This window comes from Pristiophorus japonicus, chromosome 8 (assembly GCF_044704955.1).
Source record: "Pristiophorus japonicus isolate sPriJap1 chromosome 8, sPriJap1.hap1, whole genome shotgun sequence".
Classification (NCBI taxonomy): Eukaryota; Metazoa; Chordata; class Chondrichthyes; family Pristiophoridae; genus Pristiophorus; species Pristiophorus japonicus.
This window is the reverse complement of record NC_091984.1, coordinates 27,069,243-27,086,416: the sequence shown is the minus strand read 5'-3', so window position 1 is coordinate 27,086,416 and position 17,174 is coordinate 27,069,243. Positions and strand designations below refer to the sequence as shown.

The 17,174-nt window shown below is 43.5% G+C and overlaps 1 protein-coding gene across 1 annotated transcript in view; it reads left to right on the top strand.

Moving 5' to 3' along the window:
• Positions 1–6,742: 6,742 nt before the first annotated feature.
• LOC139268448 (divergent protein kinase domain 1A-like) overlaps positions 6,743–17,174 on the top strand; it is a 78,827-nt gene continuing 68,395 nt past the window's right edge. The window contains exon 1 of the mRNA XM_070886605.1: positions 6,743–7,051. Coding sequence (XP_070742706.1) covers positions 6,971–7,051 — 81 coding nt within the window. The 5' untranslated portion in view covers positions 6,743–6,970. The remainder of the gene's footprint in view (positions 7,052–17,174) is intronic.

Sequence of the window (17,174 nt, the reverse complement as noted above, 5' to 3'; positions counted from 1 at the left end):
ACCACATAATGGACTTATTAGCAAAATTGAAGTAGGATTACAGGGGTAGTGGAAATGTGGATACAAAATTGGTTCAGGGACAGAAAGCAGAGAATAGTGGTGAAATGTTTTTCAGACTGGAGAGTCTTTTTGATGTATATTATTGACCTGGACTTGGTGTATACAGGGCATAATTTCAACGCTTGCAGATGACACGGAACTCGGAAATGCAGTAAAAAAATTAGGAGTACAGTAACAGACTTCAGGAGGACATAAACAGACTGATGAAATAGGCATACACATGGCAGATGCAATTTAATGTAGATAAGTGTCAAGTGATGCATTTTGGTATGAAAAATGAAGAGAGGCAATATAAACCAAATGGAACAATTTTACAGGAGGTGGAGGAACAGAGACCTGAGGGTATACATATACAAATCTTTTTTTTATGTATTCATGGGATGTGGGTGTCGCTGGTAAGTCAGCATTTATTGCCCATCCCTAATTGCCCTTGAGGAGGTGGTGGTGAGCCCCCTTCTTGAACCGCTGCAATCCGTGTGGTGAAGGTACTCCCACAGTACTGTTAGATAGGGAGTTCCAGGATTTTGACACAATGACGATGAAGGAATGGCGATATTTTTCCAAGTCAGGATGGTTTGTGACTTGGAGCGGAACTTGGATGGGATGGTGTTCCCATTCACCTGCTGCCCTTGTCCTTCTAGGTGGTAGAGATTGCGGGATTAGGAGGTGCTGTCTAAGAGTTTCTGCAGTGCAACTGTAGATGGTACACACTCCAGCAACGGTGCATCAGTGATGGACAGAGGGAATGTCTTAAGGTTATGGATGGGGTGCCGATCAAGCGGGCTGTTTTGTCCTGGATGGTGTCAAGCTTCTTGAGTGTTATTGGAGCTGCACCCATAGAAACATAGAACCAGAGAAACATAGAAAATAGGTGCAGGAGTAGGCCATTCTGTCCTTCCAGCCTGCACCGCCATTCAATAAGATCATGGCTGATCATTCTCTCAGTACCCCTTTCCTGCTTTCTCTCCATTAGCTGTAAGGGCCATATCTAACTCCCCCTTGAATATATCCAATGAACTGGCATCAACAACTCTCTGCGGCAGGGAATTCCATAGGTTAACAACTCTCTGAGGGAAGAAGTTTCTCCTTATCTCTGTCCTAAATGGCCTACCCCTTATCCTAAGACTATGTCCCCTGGATCTGGACTTCCCCAACATCGGAAACATTCTTCCTGCATCTAACCTGTTCAGTCCCGTCAGAATCTTATACATTTCTATGAGATCCCTTCTCATTCTTCTAAACTCCAGTGAATAAAGGCCCAGCTGATCCAGTCTCTCCTCATATGACAGTCCAGCCATCCCTGGAATCAGTCTGGTGAATCTTCGCTGCACTCCCTCAATAGCAAGAACGTCCTTCCTCAGATTAGGAGACCAAAACTGAACACAATATTCCAGGTGGGGCCTCACCAAGGCCCTATACAACTGCAATAAGAACTCCCTGCTCATATACTCAAATCCCCTAGCTATGAAGGCCAACATACCATTTGCCTTCTTCACCGCCTGCTGTACCTGCATGCCAACTTTCAATTACTGATGAACCATGACACCCAGATCTCATTGCACCTCCCCTTTTCCTAATCTGCCGCCATCCAGATAATATTCTGCCTTCGTGTTTTTGCCCCCAGAATGGATAACCTCGCATTTATCCACATTATACTGCATCTGCCATGTATTTGCCCACTCACCTAACCTGTCCAAGTCACCCTGCAGCCGCTTAGCGTCCTCCTCACAGCTCACACCGCCACCCAGTTTAGTGTCATCTGCAAACTTGGAGATATTACACTCAATTCCAACATCTAAATCATTAATGTATATTGTAAAGAGCTGGGGTCCCAGCACTGAGCCCTGCAGCACTCCACTAGTCACTGCCTACCATTCTGAAAAGGACCCGTTTATCCCGACTCTCCGCTTCCTGTCTGCCAACCAGTTCTCTATCCACGTCAGTACATTACCCCCAATACCATGCGCTTTGATTTTATACACCAATCTCTTGAGCGGGACCTTGTCAAAAGCCTTTTGAAAGTCCAAATACACCACATCCACTGGTTCTCCCTTGTCCACTCTGCTAGTTACATCCTCAAAAAATTCCAGAAGATTCGTCACGCATGATTTCCCTTTCATAAATCCATGCTGACTTGGTCCGATCCTGTCACTGCTTTCCAAATGCGCTGCTACTTCATCCTTAATAATTGATTCCAACATTTTCCCCACCACCAATGTCAGGCTAACTGGTCTATAATTACCCGTTTTCTCTCTCCCTCCTTTTTTAAAAAGTGGTGTTACATTAGCTACCCTCCAGTCCATAGGAACTGATCCAGATTCGATAGATTGTTGGAAAATGATCACCAATGCATCCACTATTTCTAGGGCCACTTCCTTAAGTACTCTAGGATGCAGACTATCAGGTATCGGCCTTCAATCCCATCAATTTCCCTAACACAATTTCCCGTCTAATAAGGATATCCTTCAGTTCCTCCTTCTCACTCGATCTACTGTCACCTAGTACATTTGGAAGGTTATTTGTGTCTTCCTTCGTGAAGACAGAACCGAAATATTTGTTCAATTGATCTGCGATTTTCTTTATTCCCCATTATAAATTCACCTGAATCCGACTGCAAGGGACCTACATTTGTCTTCACTAATCTTTTGCTCTTCACATATTTATAGAAGCTTTTTCAGTCAGCTTTTATGTTCCCTGCAAGCTTCCTCTCGTACTCTATTTTCCCCCTCTTAATTAAACCCTGAGTCTTCCTCTGTTGAATTCTAAATTTTTCCCAGTCCTCAGGTTTGTTGCTTTTTCTAGCCAAATTATATGCCTCTTCCTTGGCTTTAACACTATCCTTAATTTCCCTTGTTAGCCATGGTTGAGCCACCTTCCCCGTTTTATTTTTTACTCCAGTCAGGGATGTACAATTGCTGAAGTTCATCCATGTGATCTTTAAATGTTTGCCATTGCCTATCCACCGTCAACCCTTTAAGTATCCAGGCAAATGGAGGGTACTCCATCACACTCCTGGCTTGTGCCTTGTAAGTGGTGAAAAGGCTTTGGAGAGTCAGGAGGTGAGTCACTCGCCACAGAATACCCAGCCTCTGACCTGCTCTTGCAGCCACAGTATGTATGTGACTGGTCCAGTTAAGTTTCTGTTCAGTGGCGACCCCCAAGGATGTTGATGGTGGAGAATTTGACGATGGTAATGCTGTTGAATGTCAAGGGGAGGTGGTTAGACACTCTCTTGTGGGAGATGGTCATTGCCTGGCACTTGTGTGGCGTGAATGCTACTTGCCACTTATTAGCCCAAGCCTGGATGATGTCCAGGTCTTGCTGCATGCAGGTATGGACTGCTTCATTGGAAACAAATTCAATAACTTCCAAAATGGAATTGGATAAATACTTGGAAGGGGAGAAATTTTCAGGACTTTCGAAAAAGGGCAGGGAATGGGACAAATTGGATATCTCTTTCAAAGAGCCGGTAAAGCACAATGGTCCGAGTAGCCTCCTGTGCGGTATCATTCTATGATTCTGTTATATGTGAAGCCATTGGTTTCAGTTTTCACAAAAAAGCAAACTGAATTGTGAAATGTGATTCTAAAACACTAATAAAATCCCTGAAATCCAAAGCACTTAAAAGGAATTTAGCTTATTCAGTGGCCTTAATCATAGGCCTTTATTCAGGGCTTTTTTCCCATTTTTTTTTGAGCTGTCAGCTTTTTTGAGGCTGCTCGTCAGCTTTTCTGTGTTTTACAGATTGGCATGTAGGCAGTCCTTTGACACCATGAATCAGCTTTGTAGCCCTTCTCTGCATGATTCCAAGGTTTGGTACCTGCTTTATGCCTTGGTGACCAGAACTGAATGCAGTACGAGGCTAAACCAAAGCTATTCATACTGTGTCAGATGTAAACGCTACTGAGGCTGAACTCCAGGATATAGTCAATGTATTCGCTGAGGCATATGAAAGCATGGGCCTTACGCTTAACATCCGTAAGTCAAAGGTCCTCCACCAGCCTGTCCCAGCCGCACAGCACTGCCCCCCAATCATCAAGATTCACGGCGCGGCCCTCGACAATGTGGACCATTTCCCATATCTCGGGAGCCTCTTATCAACAAAGGCTGACATTCATGCGAAGATTCAACATTGCCTCCAGTGTGCCAGTGCAGCCTTCGGCCGTCTGAGGAAAAGATTGTTTGAAGACCTGGCTCTTAAATCTACCACCAAGCTCATGGTCTATAGGGCTGTAGTAATACCCGCCCTCCTGTATGGATCTGAGGCATGGACGATGTATAGAAGGCACCTCAAGTCTCTGGAGATATATCACCAACGATGTCTCCGCAAGATCCTGCAAATCCCTTGGGAGGACAGGCGCACCAACATCAGTATCCTCGTCCAGGCTAATATCCCCAGTATTGAAGCACTGACCACACTCGATCAGCTTCGCTGGGCAGGCCACGTAGTTCGCATGCCAAATATGAAACTCCCGAAGCAAATGCTTTATGCGGAGCTCCTTCATGGTAAACAAGCCAAAGATAGGCAGCGGAAGCGTTGCAAGGACACCCTCAAAGCCTCTCTGGTGAAGTGCGACATCACCACTGACACCTGGGAAACCCTGGCCGAAGACCACCCGAGGTGGAGAAAGTGCATCCGGGAGGGCATTGAGTTCTTCGAGTCTCAATGCAAAGAGCGTGAAGAGGTCAAACGCAGACAGCGGAAGGAACGCGCGGCAAACCAGCCCCATCCACCCTTTCCCTCGATGAATGTCTATCCCACTTGTGACAGGGTCTGTGGCTCTCGTATTGGACTGTTCAGCCACCAGAGAACTCACTTTGGGAGTGGAAACAAGTCTTCCTCGATTCCGAAGGACTGCCTATGATGATGATGACTGATTTGCCATTACAGATCAGCATTCGGTTTGCTATGTTAATTGCTGCAATGTAATGACTGGACATGACCAATATTGAGACTACTATCATGCCTATGCCTCTATCAGTTTCTCGCCAAGCTAGGTTTAGACTAAGAAAATCAGCTTTTATTTGGGAGATATTAAGGTTTTCGGTAAGAGTAATGGAATTGCCTGCCCTGCTTTGAGATTCTCAATCAGGCCATCAGTGAGAAGTAGCAAACAGAAGAAAGGCAGACCCTCACCTTGGCTCAAATGGTAGCACTCTCACTTCTGAGCCAGCAGGTTGTGGGGTCAAACCCCACTCCTTCTTGAGTACATAATTTAGGCTGACACTTCAGCATATTACTGAAGTAATACTGCATTGTTGGTGGTGCTGTCTTTTGGCCGAGACGTTAAAATGAGATGCCATCTGTCCTCTCAGATGGATGTAAAAGATTGCAAAGGCACCATTCAAAGAGCAGGTGAGTTCTCCCAGTGTCCTGACCAACATTTATCCGTCAACCGACATGACTAAAACAGATTAGCCGATCATTAATCTCATGGCTGTTTGTGGGACCCTGCTGTGCGCTTATTGGCTGCCGCATTTAATTATAACAATGACTACATTTCAAAAAGTATTTAATTGGCTGTGAAATGCTTTTTGAATGAAAGGCGCTATGGAAATGGAAGTTTTCTTTCTTTTACTGCTGTGGCTCAGTGGGTAGCATACTTGCCTCGAAGTCAGAAGGTTGAGGGTTCAAGCCCCATTCCAGAGACTTGAGCTCAAAAATCTAGGCTGGCATGCCACTGCAGTGCTGAGGGAGTGCTGCATTGTCTGAGGTGCTGTCTTTTGGATGAGATGTTAAACCGAAGCCTCTTCTGCTCTCTCAGGTGGATGGATGTAAAAACTCCTATAGCACTATTTCGAAGAAGAGCACGGGAGTTATCCCCGGTGTTCTGGTCAATATTTATCCCTCAATCAATGTCACAAAAACAGATTATCTTGTCATTATCATATTACTGTTTGTGGGAGCTTGCTGTACGCAAATTGGCTGCTGTGTTCCTACATCATCATCATCATAGGTGGTCCCTCGTATCGAGGATGACTTGCTTCCATGCCAAAAAGGGATGAGTTTAAAGGTGTTTCAATGAAGGATCCAATATTCCAGGTCCCAAACTACATCCTGAAGGATGGAAGATGCTTGTGCGAGGATTTTTTTAACGTGTGGTGGCTATTGCACACCAGCCAACATATGGGCTTGACAGAGCTAGGTTTTGGTCCAGTGGCAAGGATTAACCAAGACGACTGGAGACCAGCTCTGCTGGATGACCTAGTGCGCGCACATATTGCAGTGTGGGCTGGCCCATGCTGTCCCTGGGCTCACGCCTCTTCTGGGCCCCAAACTCCTTGCCTCTCCTGGTGCGAGAGACCATTAGCGGCAGGTTGGGGCCATAAAGGAGCGGCGAGCGGCGGCCTGGAGCAGCGTGTTTCCGACACTACAACAGTGACACTGCAAAAATACTTCATTGGCTATAAAGTGCTTTGGGAGCGCTGAAGTCGTGAAAGGCGCTATATAAATGCAAGCCTTTTTTTCTTTTAACAGTAGTTAAATTTAAATATGTAGAAACATTCCTTGTGTTGACTCAAACCTTATTTGAATAAGATCACAGTTGAAAAGAGACATTTTCCCTGTTTGCACTAACCTCGCAGTTGGTTCAAACAAAAATGTGTCGGCGAACTCCGCTCCATTGGCGGCGTTCTAAAAGCAGCTGCCGTGGCACTGCGCCTTTAACAGAGAGTGGTCAGAGTCGCTGGAACAGCAAGTGACAGCTTCAAACAAAACCTGGCAACGGGGAGAGCGAGGGGCAAATGAAGCTGCACGCACACAAGGTGGGGGCGGCTAGCTGTGGGGGTTGGAGTCAGGCGGCTGCCAAGTGTTCGAGGGCGTGAGAGAGAGAGAGAGAGAGAGAGGAAGAAGAAGAAGGAGTGAGTGAGAGTGAGGGAGGGAGGGAGTGAGAGGCACGGGCTGGAGTGGATGCGCTTCATTACCATGGCGAGGGGGCTGCTTTCCTGGGCCTCGCTGAGGAAGATCTGTGGCAGCCACTACTACATTCAGGTAGGTTAGGCCGGCTATTTAAAAAAATATTATATACACATATACATGCTAATTGATTCACATCGGGTTTAAATGGAAATATTTGAGAAACCAGAGAGAAGTTGGGGTTGCGGGAGGGGGGCAACACCAACCGTTTTTTCTTTTGAAAACGGTCATCGCTCGTGCTGGTGAGACTGTGTCACGTGACGCCGCCTCCATCCATCCATCCCGCCCGCGGCGGCTCGCCCGCCCGCGCTCTCCATGGAGACCCTGCATTGAATGAATGGCTGTGGTGCAGGGCGAGCTGGCCGGCAAGCCCACCCTCCATACACACACCAGCTTTGTAATACATATCTGCGTGTATAAACCATGTACGTTTTTTTGTATCTGCAGCCCCACACCACTCACACACAGAGACCACCTTTGTAATAGATGTGTGTGTGTGTATATATATAAAACATGTATGTTTGTGTGTTCACCCGGCCAGCTGCAGCCCCATACGCGCACACACACACACACGCCAGCTTTGTAATACATATCTGCGTGTATAAAACATGTATTTTTTTGTGTGTGTCTGTAGCCCCACACAGACCACCTTTTGTAATAGATGTGTGTATGCAAAACATGGATTTCGTGTGTGTGCACCCGGCCAGCTACAGCCTCTCTTTCTCCCCCCCCCCCCCCACTCGAGCTTTGTAATAGATGTGTGTGTGTATGTACATAAACATGTATTTTTGTGTGTGTGCACCCGGCCAGCTGCAGCTCCACGCATACATAACTACACACCACCTTTGTAATATGTGTGTATATAAAACATGTATTTTTGTGTGTGTGTACCCGGCCAGCTGCAGCCACACACACACACACACACACACACCACCTTTTGTAATAGATGTGAGTGTGTATAGTATTTTTTGTGTGTGTGCACCACCAGTGTGATGATATCTGGAATGCTGTTCATCTGTGACATTAGTTACTGTTTTAAATTGTTACACCCCTGAGTATTCTATTTTTGTTGTTGGTTGAGTTAAAAGTAACTCAGCCTTTCGGACAGTGATTTTTAAAAAAAAAAAGTGGATTTGTAATAAAGCAAAATGGTGAAATTAAAACAAAGGATGATTCTCTGTGGGAAAACAATCATTTCAGCCGGTGTGGATGTGGATTTGTATTGAAAATACTGACAATTCTGAGCTGGCTCCCTTTGCAGTTAGATTGCAGCACAGACCATGTTGTGGAGGATAGGTGATCGATGTGAAATCAAACCAACTAAGTAGTAGATTTTTTTTTTGCTAAAAGATTTGTGTTCGATTTCCTTGGCAAGTGCAGTTTGCTTTTTATTTTTATTTGTTTGTGGTTATGTATTTGGACAGAGTGGATACCAAATTATTTAAAAAGATGATGGTTTTCCAAAAAGGGGGTTTAAATCATTACGCCACAATTGTGCAAACCCTGAGGGGATGACGCACTTGGAACTATGAAATGTTCGGTGAAAATGCAGACCTTAATCCAAACCCTAGTTGGCATGTTGCAAATTTAATTTCGTACTAGTTGGTTGTACTGAAATATTTAAACAGGGCACTGATGTAAGTGATCAGTTTACTTTCAGATTGTGGAATCTGTGGAATGATGGTAATTAACCCCAGACTTGTCTTAACCTGAAGAGAAGGACAGAACAACTAAGGTCAACTAACAGCGCCGACTGGGGATTGAACCTGGGACCTTGCTGTCCAGTGTGCTATCGGGTCCGCTCAGATTTGGTTGGTTAAGGCATAGAGTTATACAGACCATGGAGGTTCCAGGTTTGATCCCCAGTTGGGGTCAAGGTTAAGATCCCACAAGTAGCTTGAACATCCCCCATTAGGATAGATTCCTTGACTTTGGTTCCTGTTGCTGATTGAGCCCTTCTCTCCCCCAGTTGGAAATGTGTGTGGATATTAGGTGAGGCTAGGATTGGGCTCATCTGTGAGAATTCCGCTCCCACCTGAGGTTGAATAGATTTGTAGCGTTCACAATTCGGCTGGCACATAAATAATGGACACTTGGTGTAAGATACTGGTAGAGGGTGGGGGGGAGGAAATTGGTAGAAAAAGGGAATTAAAAAAACCCTTTTACAGAAATATTTTAATGGATTTTTTTTCAGTGTATCTTTTTGAATTTAGCCTATCTCCCGTGACATTGCTCATGCAGAAAATTTTAAACAATTTGTCCCTTCCTGTAATTGTCTGCTTATATCCCTCTCTGGTTGTTGTTTGTTTGCTTTCCTCCCTGCTTCCCTCATTTTTCCTTTCGCTGTACGCATTCAGCATTTTCTTTCATTGTTCCTCTGTATCTCTCTCTGTTTCTCAAACAATTCTCTCATACTGTCTTTATAAGTCTTTTTGTAGGAGGAGAGGGTGGAAGGGGTAGGTGAGAGGGATTTAGGGAGACAGTTGGTCGTGGCAAAAAGAAGCCTGGAGTTTCAGGATCTTTGCATTTTGGGATGATCCTGGAGTAGTGAGCAGTTTTGGCAGCGGAGATCAGGGCACTCTCGCACTTTTGAAGTGTAGTCATTGTTGCAGTGTCGGAAACATGGCGACCAATTTGCACACAGCAAGTTTCACAAACAGCAATGTGATACAGGCTAATGAACAAATAATCTGTTTTAGTAATATTGATTGAGGGATAAATGTTGGCCAGGACACCGGGAATAACTTCCCTGCTCTTCTTTGAAATAGTGCCACAGGATTTTTTACGTCCACCTGAGAGAGCAGACGTCAGTTTAATGTCTCATCCGAAGGACGGCACCTCCGACAGTGCAGCACTCTCTCAGTACTGCAGTAGAGTGTCAGCCTAGATTTTTGAGCTCAGTCTCTGGAATGGGGCTTTGAACCCACAACCTTTTGACTCCAAGGCGAGAGTGCTACCCATTGAGCCACGGCTGGCACACATCTGGCGAAACTACGACAGTTTTATTCTGAACTTGAATAGAATGAATTGAATGTTTTTTAAAATAATTTCTTTACTTATAAAATGTCAGCTTGGAGGAGGAAAAAAAAATCAAGCAGAATTTATGTTTTTGAGCATTATTCAGTTATGATCCCTGCTGGAAAGTGTACATGTGTGGATTAAAAACAGAAATGCTGGAAATACTCAACTGGTTGGGTAGCATCTGTGGACAGAGAAATAGAGTTAACGTTTCAGGTCGATGAATGTGCAAGTTAGGGAAGGTTATCTGTAGATGGCAACATCCTGAGGAATTGTATCTCAATACCTTCAGGAGGGGACATGGAGTTCATTGGAATTCAGAAGAATGAGAGGTGATCTTATCGAAACGTATAAGATTATAAGGGGGCTTGACAAGGTGGATGCAGAGAGGATATTTCCACTGATGGGGGAGTCTAGAACTAGAGGGCATGATCTTAGAATAAGGGGCCGTCCATTTAAAACAGAGATGAGGAGAAATTTCTTCTCTGAGGGTTGTAAATCTGTGGAATTCACTGCCTCAGAGAGCTATGGAAGCTGGGTCATTGAATACCTTTAAGACAAAAATAGACAGTTTCTTAAACGATAAGGGATTATGGGGAGCGGGCGGGGAAGTAGAGCTGAGTCCATGAGCCAATCAGCCATGATCTTATTGAATGGCTGAGCAGGCTCGAGGGGCCTTATGGCCTACTCCTGTTCCTATTTCTTATGTTAACGGAAGGATGAAAAATTACAATATTTCTGAGCTGACAGTTTGTTAAATGGACTTGACCACATCCGCTCCATCATCAAGACTTCCACCTCTGTAACATTGCCCAACTCCACTCCTGCCTCGGCTCATCTGCTGCTGAAACCCTCATCCATGCCTTTGTCACTGCTAAACTTAACTATTCCAATGCTCTCTTGGCCAGCCTCCCATCTTCCATAAACTTGAGCTCATCCAGAACACTGCTGCCCGTATTCTAACTCAAACCAAGTCTCATTCACCCATCACCCCTCTACTTGCTGACCTACATTGGTTTCTGTTCCAACAATGCCTCAATTTTATAATTCTCATCCTTGTTTTCAAATCCCTCCGTGGCCTCGCCCCTCCCTATCTCTGTAGCCTTCTGCAATCCTACAATTCTATGAGGTCTCCGTATTCTTCCAATTTTGGCCTGTTGTGCATCCCTGATTTTAATCGCTCCATCATTAGTGGCCATGCCTTCAGCTGCCTGGGCCCTATGCTCTGAAATTCCTTCCCTAAACACTCTGCCTCTCTATCTCTCCTCCTTTAAGACGCCCCTTAAAACCTATCACTTTGTCTGTCCTAATATCACCTTATGTAGCTCAGAGTCAAATTTTGTTTGATAAGACTCCTGTGAAGTGCCTTGGGATGTTTTACTATGTTAAAGGTGCTATATAAATACAAGTTGTTGTTTTAAAATAATTAGCAAGCTAGGATTGTGACAGTGGAATGCACTTAATTGTGTCAAACTTTTAATTTTTTTGACTACTTACTTTCATGATGGGAATTTTTAAAGAATACCTATAATCTACACTGCAATTAAGATTACGGACTGAAAGTGCGAGACATTCAACCTATATATGTTATGTTGTGCTCTTTTTTTAAGGTAAGAATTTGTGAAACAACGTTACAAGCACAGTCATGCATCACATGTGAAAAACATGGAAAACACTAAGGTTTTGAGTTTGCAGTGCAGAATAACAGTATACAACTGTTTAATGGGTTCAACTGAACTTCCTTTCTACTATTTTAGCAGTCACGTTATGCTATTTAAAATAAATGGGTTAATGTCGCTGTGAAATCGAAGAGAGGGGAATTTTAGAAACTGACATTAAATGCTTGTACAGTGTCTAATTGTTTATAAAATTACATGTAAACTATACAAATATACCATGAAATCTTGCTGATACAGTATCTACAATATACATTGATAAAGCTGATCATATTTCTGAGATTAAGTCTGGGGAAAGCTAATGCAAGAGAGTTTACCCAGCCACATTTTCAAAAATATGCATAGTGGAAAGGCAGTACATTCTAAATCTCTTATGTCCACAGTGACCTTGTTTCTGATCTTTCCATTGCATATAACTCTCTTAAAAGATGTCCATGTTCTGCAAAATGGCAGTGAATTGGAGAATAACAAAACCAGTATTCTCCTCATGTTCCTTTTTTATATTTGCCTATTCAGTGTATATAGACTGAAGTGGGTTCCATGTTTTTCCAGGTTTCCAGTGCAAAACCTAATCAGAAATGAGGCTTCGTTATCTAGGTCAACTTTCTCTATGCTGGAATTTCAGTTGGGTTAGATTACATAGTGTTCAAATTGTGAAGACTGAATAAGAAGGAGACACATGGTTAAAGACTGAGTTAGAGAAAGGCTGGAAGGGAGGTCAGAGCAGAGATCAGAAGGCAGCCAATCAGGCTTTTTAAAAAAAAAACGACATTGATTTGAGGAGTGAATATTTACAGACAAAATTGCAATGACTTCCAGTGGCGTGCAGGAGCAATACAGAAAGGAAATTTAGATCCTCCCAGATATTCTATGTGGTACTGCCTCTCTATCTGTAAAAAAACACAAAAGCTGTCCTAATTGAGCGTTCTTAAAATCCTGGCAATATTGTTGGTCATTGGGACAAAAGATTTGCTTTCTCAACTTGGCCATTTCAATCACAAAGGACTCAGTAAAGGGAATCAATCACTGTACAATAGCAGGAACTTATACATTATACTACTTGCTTGTATAACTTTAGCATTTCGATCCTACACGATACATCTTCAAGTATTGTTCTGATGTATAATTGTTTAAGTTTCACAAGATGCTGTGCCTGAGAGTGGTAGTTCTTGTGCTACAAATAGTTTACTTTGAGAAAACCATCAAGCCCTAACATCTGTTTTGTTTTATACAATATATACAGAGGGCTTTAATAATTTTAGTTTTGATTTACTCACATAGAAAGTTGTATTAAACTTTGTCAGTAACAATTTTATCAAAGGAGAGTTGAAGTTGACACAACAATTTGCATTTATATAGCACCTTTAACATAGTAAACTGTCCCAAGATGCTCCATGGAACTGTTAACAAACAAAATTTGACACCGAGCCACATGAGATATTAGAACGGGTAACCAAAAGCTTGGTCAAAGAGGTAGGTTTTAAGAGGCATCTTAAAGGAGGAGAAATATGTAGAGAGGTGGAGAAGTTTAAGGAGGGAATTCCAAGCTTTAGGGCTTAGGCAGCTGAAGGCACAGCCGCCAATGGTGGAGTGAAGAAAATCGGGAATGCGGAAGAGGCCAGAATTGGAGGAGCGCAGAGCTCTGAGGGTTGTTGGGCTAGAGGAGATAGTGAAGGGTGAGGTCATGGAGTGTTTTGAAAATCAGGAGACATTTCTGGAGTGGGAGCCAATGTAGGTCAGCGAGCATAGGGCAACAGGACTTGGTGTGATATGGACAGCAGAGGTTTTGATGCACTCAAGTTTATGGTGGGTGCAAGGTGGGAGGCTGGCCAAGAGTGAATTGGAATAGTCAAGTCTGGAGGTAACGATGGCATCGATGAGGGTTTCAGCAGCAGATGAGTTGAAGCGGGGTGGAGAAGGGCCATGTTACAGAGGTGGAAGTAGATGGTCTTGGTGATGGACATAACCCAACAAATCAATGGTGCATGGAAAGCAATTGGAGCTTGTTGGTGTAAGAATTTGATAAATATCTTTTGGTCGAGTGGATGCAAAAATGTCTGTGCAAACTCAACACAGATGATTAAAAATAATTGTGCAGAAATGTCATAATTGGAAAATACAATGTTCTCTAAACACTGCGGCTGCATGTATGTTTCATTTGAAATTTGGGTTTATTACTGGGACATGTGAGCAGGTGGGCACAGAATTATATTTTTATAATCTTCAATAAATATTTTGTAACTGGCGAAATTCTATTTGACAGTGTTACAGATAAACAGCCCTATCCCTCAGGGTTATTATAAGATCAGAGATTTCCAAGAAAACCATCTTGAATATTTCTTTTAAAATTGCATTGAGGAGGTTTCTCCCATTGTAACTGTTCCAGACCTACATTTCTCACAGGACATAATTGTTCAATGAAAATATTTATGATTGTAATGAAGAAACATGCATTTTGATCGATATTATTAAGTTTTAATTTTAATTAAAAATCAGATTGGTATACTTACGTTACAACAGTGGCTACACTTCAGAAGTGCTTCAGAAGTTATGAAAGGCGTTGCATAAAGTGGAAGTCTTTTCTTTAGTGCTCAGTTACCTGAAATGTAGATAGTCAAATATGCTGTAGCACCATCGTGGGCCACCCCGACCTGCGAGAGAACATCTCTGCAGGTCGGGGTTTCAAAAAGAGCTGGCGCGCCGGGCCCTGGGATATCATGGGCCACCCCAACCTGTGTGAGAACATCTCCGCAGGTCAGGGCTATAAATAGAGCTGGAGCGTGCTACTGCAGCTTCCAGCGCGAGCTGACACATGTGCGATGGCTTCAAGGTGGCGACTGGGCGATGTCATCAGGACCCAGGTTGCTGTTTGGAGCGAAGGAAGAAACATTGGCGGGGCCCTGGTAAAGCAGAGGAGCGGGAAGGTCGTGGCGACTTGCAACAAATGATCGGGGCGGAGGAGCGATGAGGGATCATGGCTGAGATTTGGTGGGTGATTGTGGCGGAGGTTCCGCGAATGTTTTCATGGCGGAGGTGCGGCGAATGTTTGTGGCGGAGGAACGCCGAGAAATCGTGGCGGAGGTGCGGTGAATGAGGGTATGGGGCCCAGAAGAGCCGAGGGCCCAGGGGCCTGCCCACACTGCAATATGTGTGGACTAGGTCCGTGCAGCAGAGCAGGTCTCCAGTCGTCCTGGTTAACCCTTGCCACTGGATAAAGGCCGAGCTCTGTCAAGCCCGTGTGGTGGCTGATGTGCAACGGTCACCACACGTTAAAAAAAATTCCACCCTCTCAATTGCTGTTTAGGACTGGAACATCGAGTCCTTCATTGAAACATCTGTGAACTCATGTCATCCTCTTTCGAGGGACCGCCTATGATGATGAGGACTTCTTTACACCGTACAATTTTATGTAAAATCACGTGGTTGAATTTCTAATCTCCATGAAGGAAATTACAATATTGACATGCTTAAACTCTTAAGCTCTTGAGGTTGTACTATGTGAATTTTAGTATACAAACACTTAATTTGTTCACAAATTCCTTTGTCTACCATATTTGTGGATGTGTTAAGCCGTTTACTTTAGTATTGGTATGCAAATATTCACACACTACGATTTTGAAACCTAAGTATATTCTGATCACATTTCAGCAATCGGTTACGTAGCTGTCGGATTGAGTGGGTGGTATAACATTCCACTGAGCCCTTTTAGTCATGGATTTTACTTTGATGCGCCATCCTTCTCTGCTACCAAATCTATTGGATGCAGATAATAAGAGCAACTTTGCCAAATTTTAACTTTGCTTACATTGTAATGTTAATATGGGAAAGCAAACGGAATTTGTATTCATAGGGATTACTTTCTTTAGTTTTAATTGTTTGGGTGTGGAAAGAGAATCTGATCTATTCTTTCCCGACACCCTTCTGTCATTGCCACATACCCGATATGATCTGTTTGGTTATAGTGGCAAAGTGTCAAGGTTACAGTAAGTATTTTTAAGTACAAAACCAAGATGGACAGAGCCCAAAAATGCAGGATACCACCAACATTGAATCGCCTGAAGGAGAAGACTTGGCAAATCAGGAAGTAGTGATTCGGTGATGCGAAGCTTGGGTTTTAAATGCCTGAAATTTGTAGGAACGACTGCAAGAGGAAATTCAGTTTTATGGTCTTGAAGAGTTAGAGTAACAGATGGCAGGATGATGAGGCTTTATTTCAATATAGTGAGGATGGTGTATTTGGAATTCAAAGGGAACAAGAAAGGAAAGGTTGAGAGGAGCACTGACCATAGTAGTAGAAGTAAATGAGAGAACCAAAAGAAATGTTAAAATGGAAAAAAAGCTTGGAGGCTAGAGGTGAGAGATTAACATTTAATCACCAAGCTCTTTTCTTTTGTATCTTGTCCAGGAGCATGAGAGATGTAATTCAATCCTTCATCATGATGTTTATTTTTTTTAAATTACGCTCATTAAGAGTGAGGGAGGAGTGAATATTAGTGCTGGGGAATAGATCTCCACATTTCAGGCACCCAGTAGGAGCATCAGGCACTCCCAGGTGAGATATAGCATAGCCACATGCAAGATAAAGTTCCGTCTACCCTCTCGGACCTCAAATTCAGAAGAGCACGCCACTGCATCAATGGGATATTTATTTTTCATTTCGCACCAGCTATTCCGTAGCCCTCAGTGTGATTGCCAATTAGTACCAAATTAGGAAACGTTTTGTGCTGTAGGCATCTGTTTGCTAGGAACTAGATTGAGACAGCCCAAACTGATTTCGCTTGGACCCTTGTAGCCAGCAGAAAGAGGTGACTTTCATCCCATCAGTTTAGGGACGGATTTCAATCCAGATTCCAAAAGTGAATCTGCTTTCACCACCACCTCCCCTGGGCACTGAAGAAGGAGAAAACCTCTTCAATCTCATCTATGAATATTTGTGGTAGCGGTTCATCTGGACCTTTCCTTCTCCCCAACACAAACAACTAGGCCTCCAATTTTCCTTTCCGAACTAATAATATAATTATATAATTTCATATCTAGAATGATTTATAGTTCGTGTGATGTATAAAGCACCAGTCTCTTCTCCCCCCCCCCCCGCCCCCCACCAGTTGTTAAATAATTCCAGGGGTTCCCCTCCACTGCACCACTTGGAAACCCATTTCATGTACTGATCACTCTTTGCCTGTCACTAAATAGAACCGGTGCCCCCTTGTCCTACACTCACAATTTAATTTGAAGCTTTTTTGGATCGACCTTTTCCATACCGTTTACTGTCTTACACATTTCTGTAAGATCATCTCACATTTGTCTCTTTTCCTGGCTGAATATCCCTATTTTGGCATTTTTTATTTAAAAGTAGCAGTCAGTCTTGTGCTGTTTCCTGGGATTCTGTGGTTTTTCCTTCAGTTTATACAACATCCTGTTTGTTCCCTGTATTGCTCTTGCACAAAGTGCTGATGGCTTCAGCAAGCTATCCATAAGTACTCCCAAATACCTCTTGTGTCCTG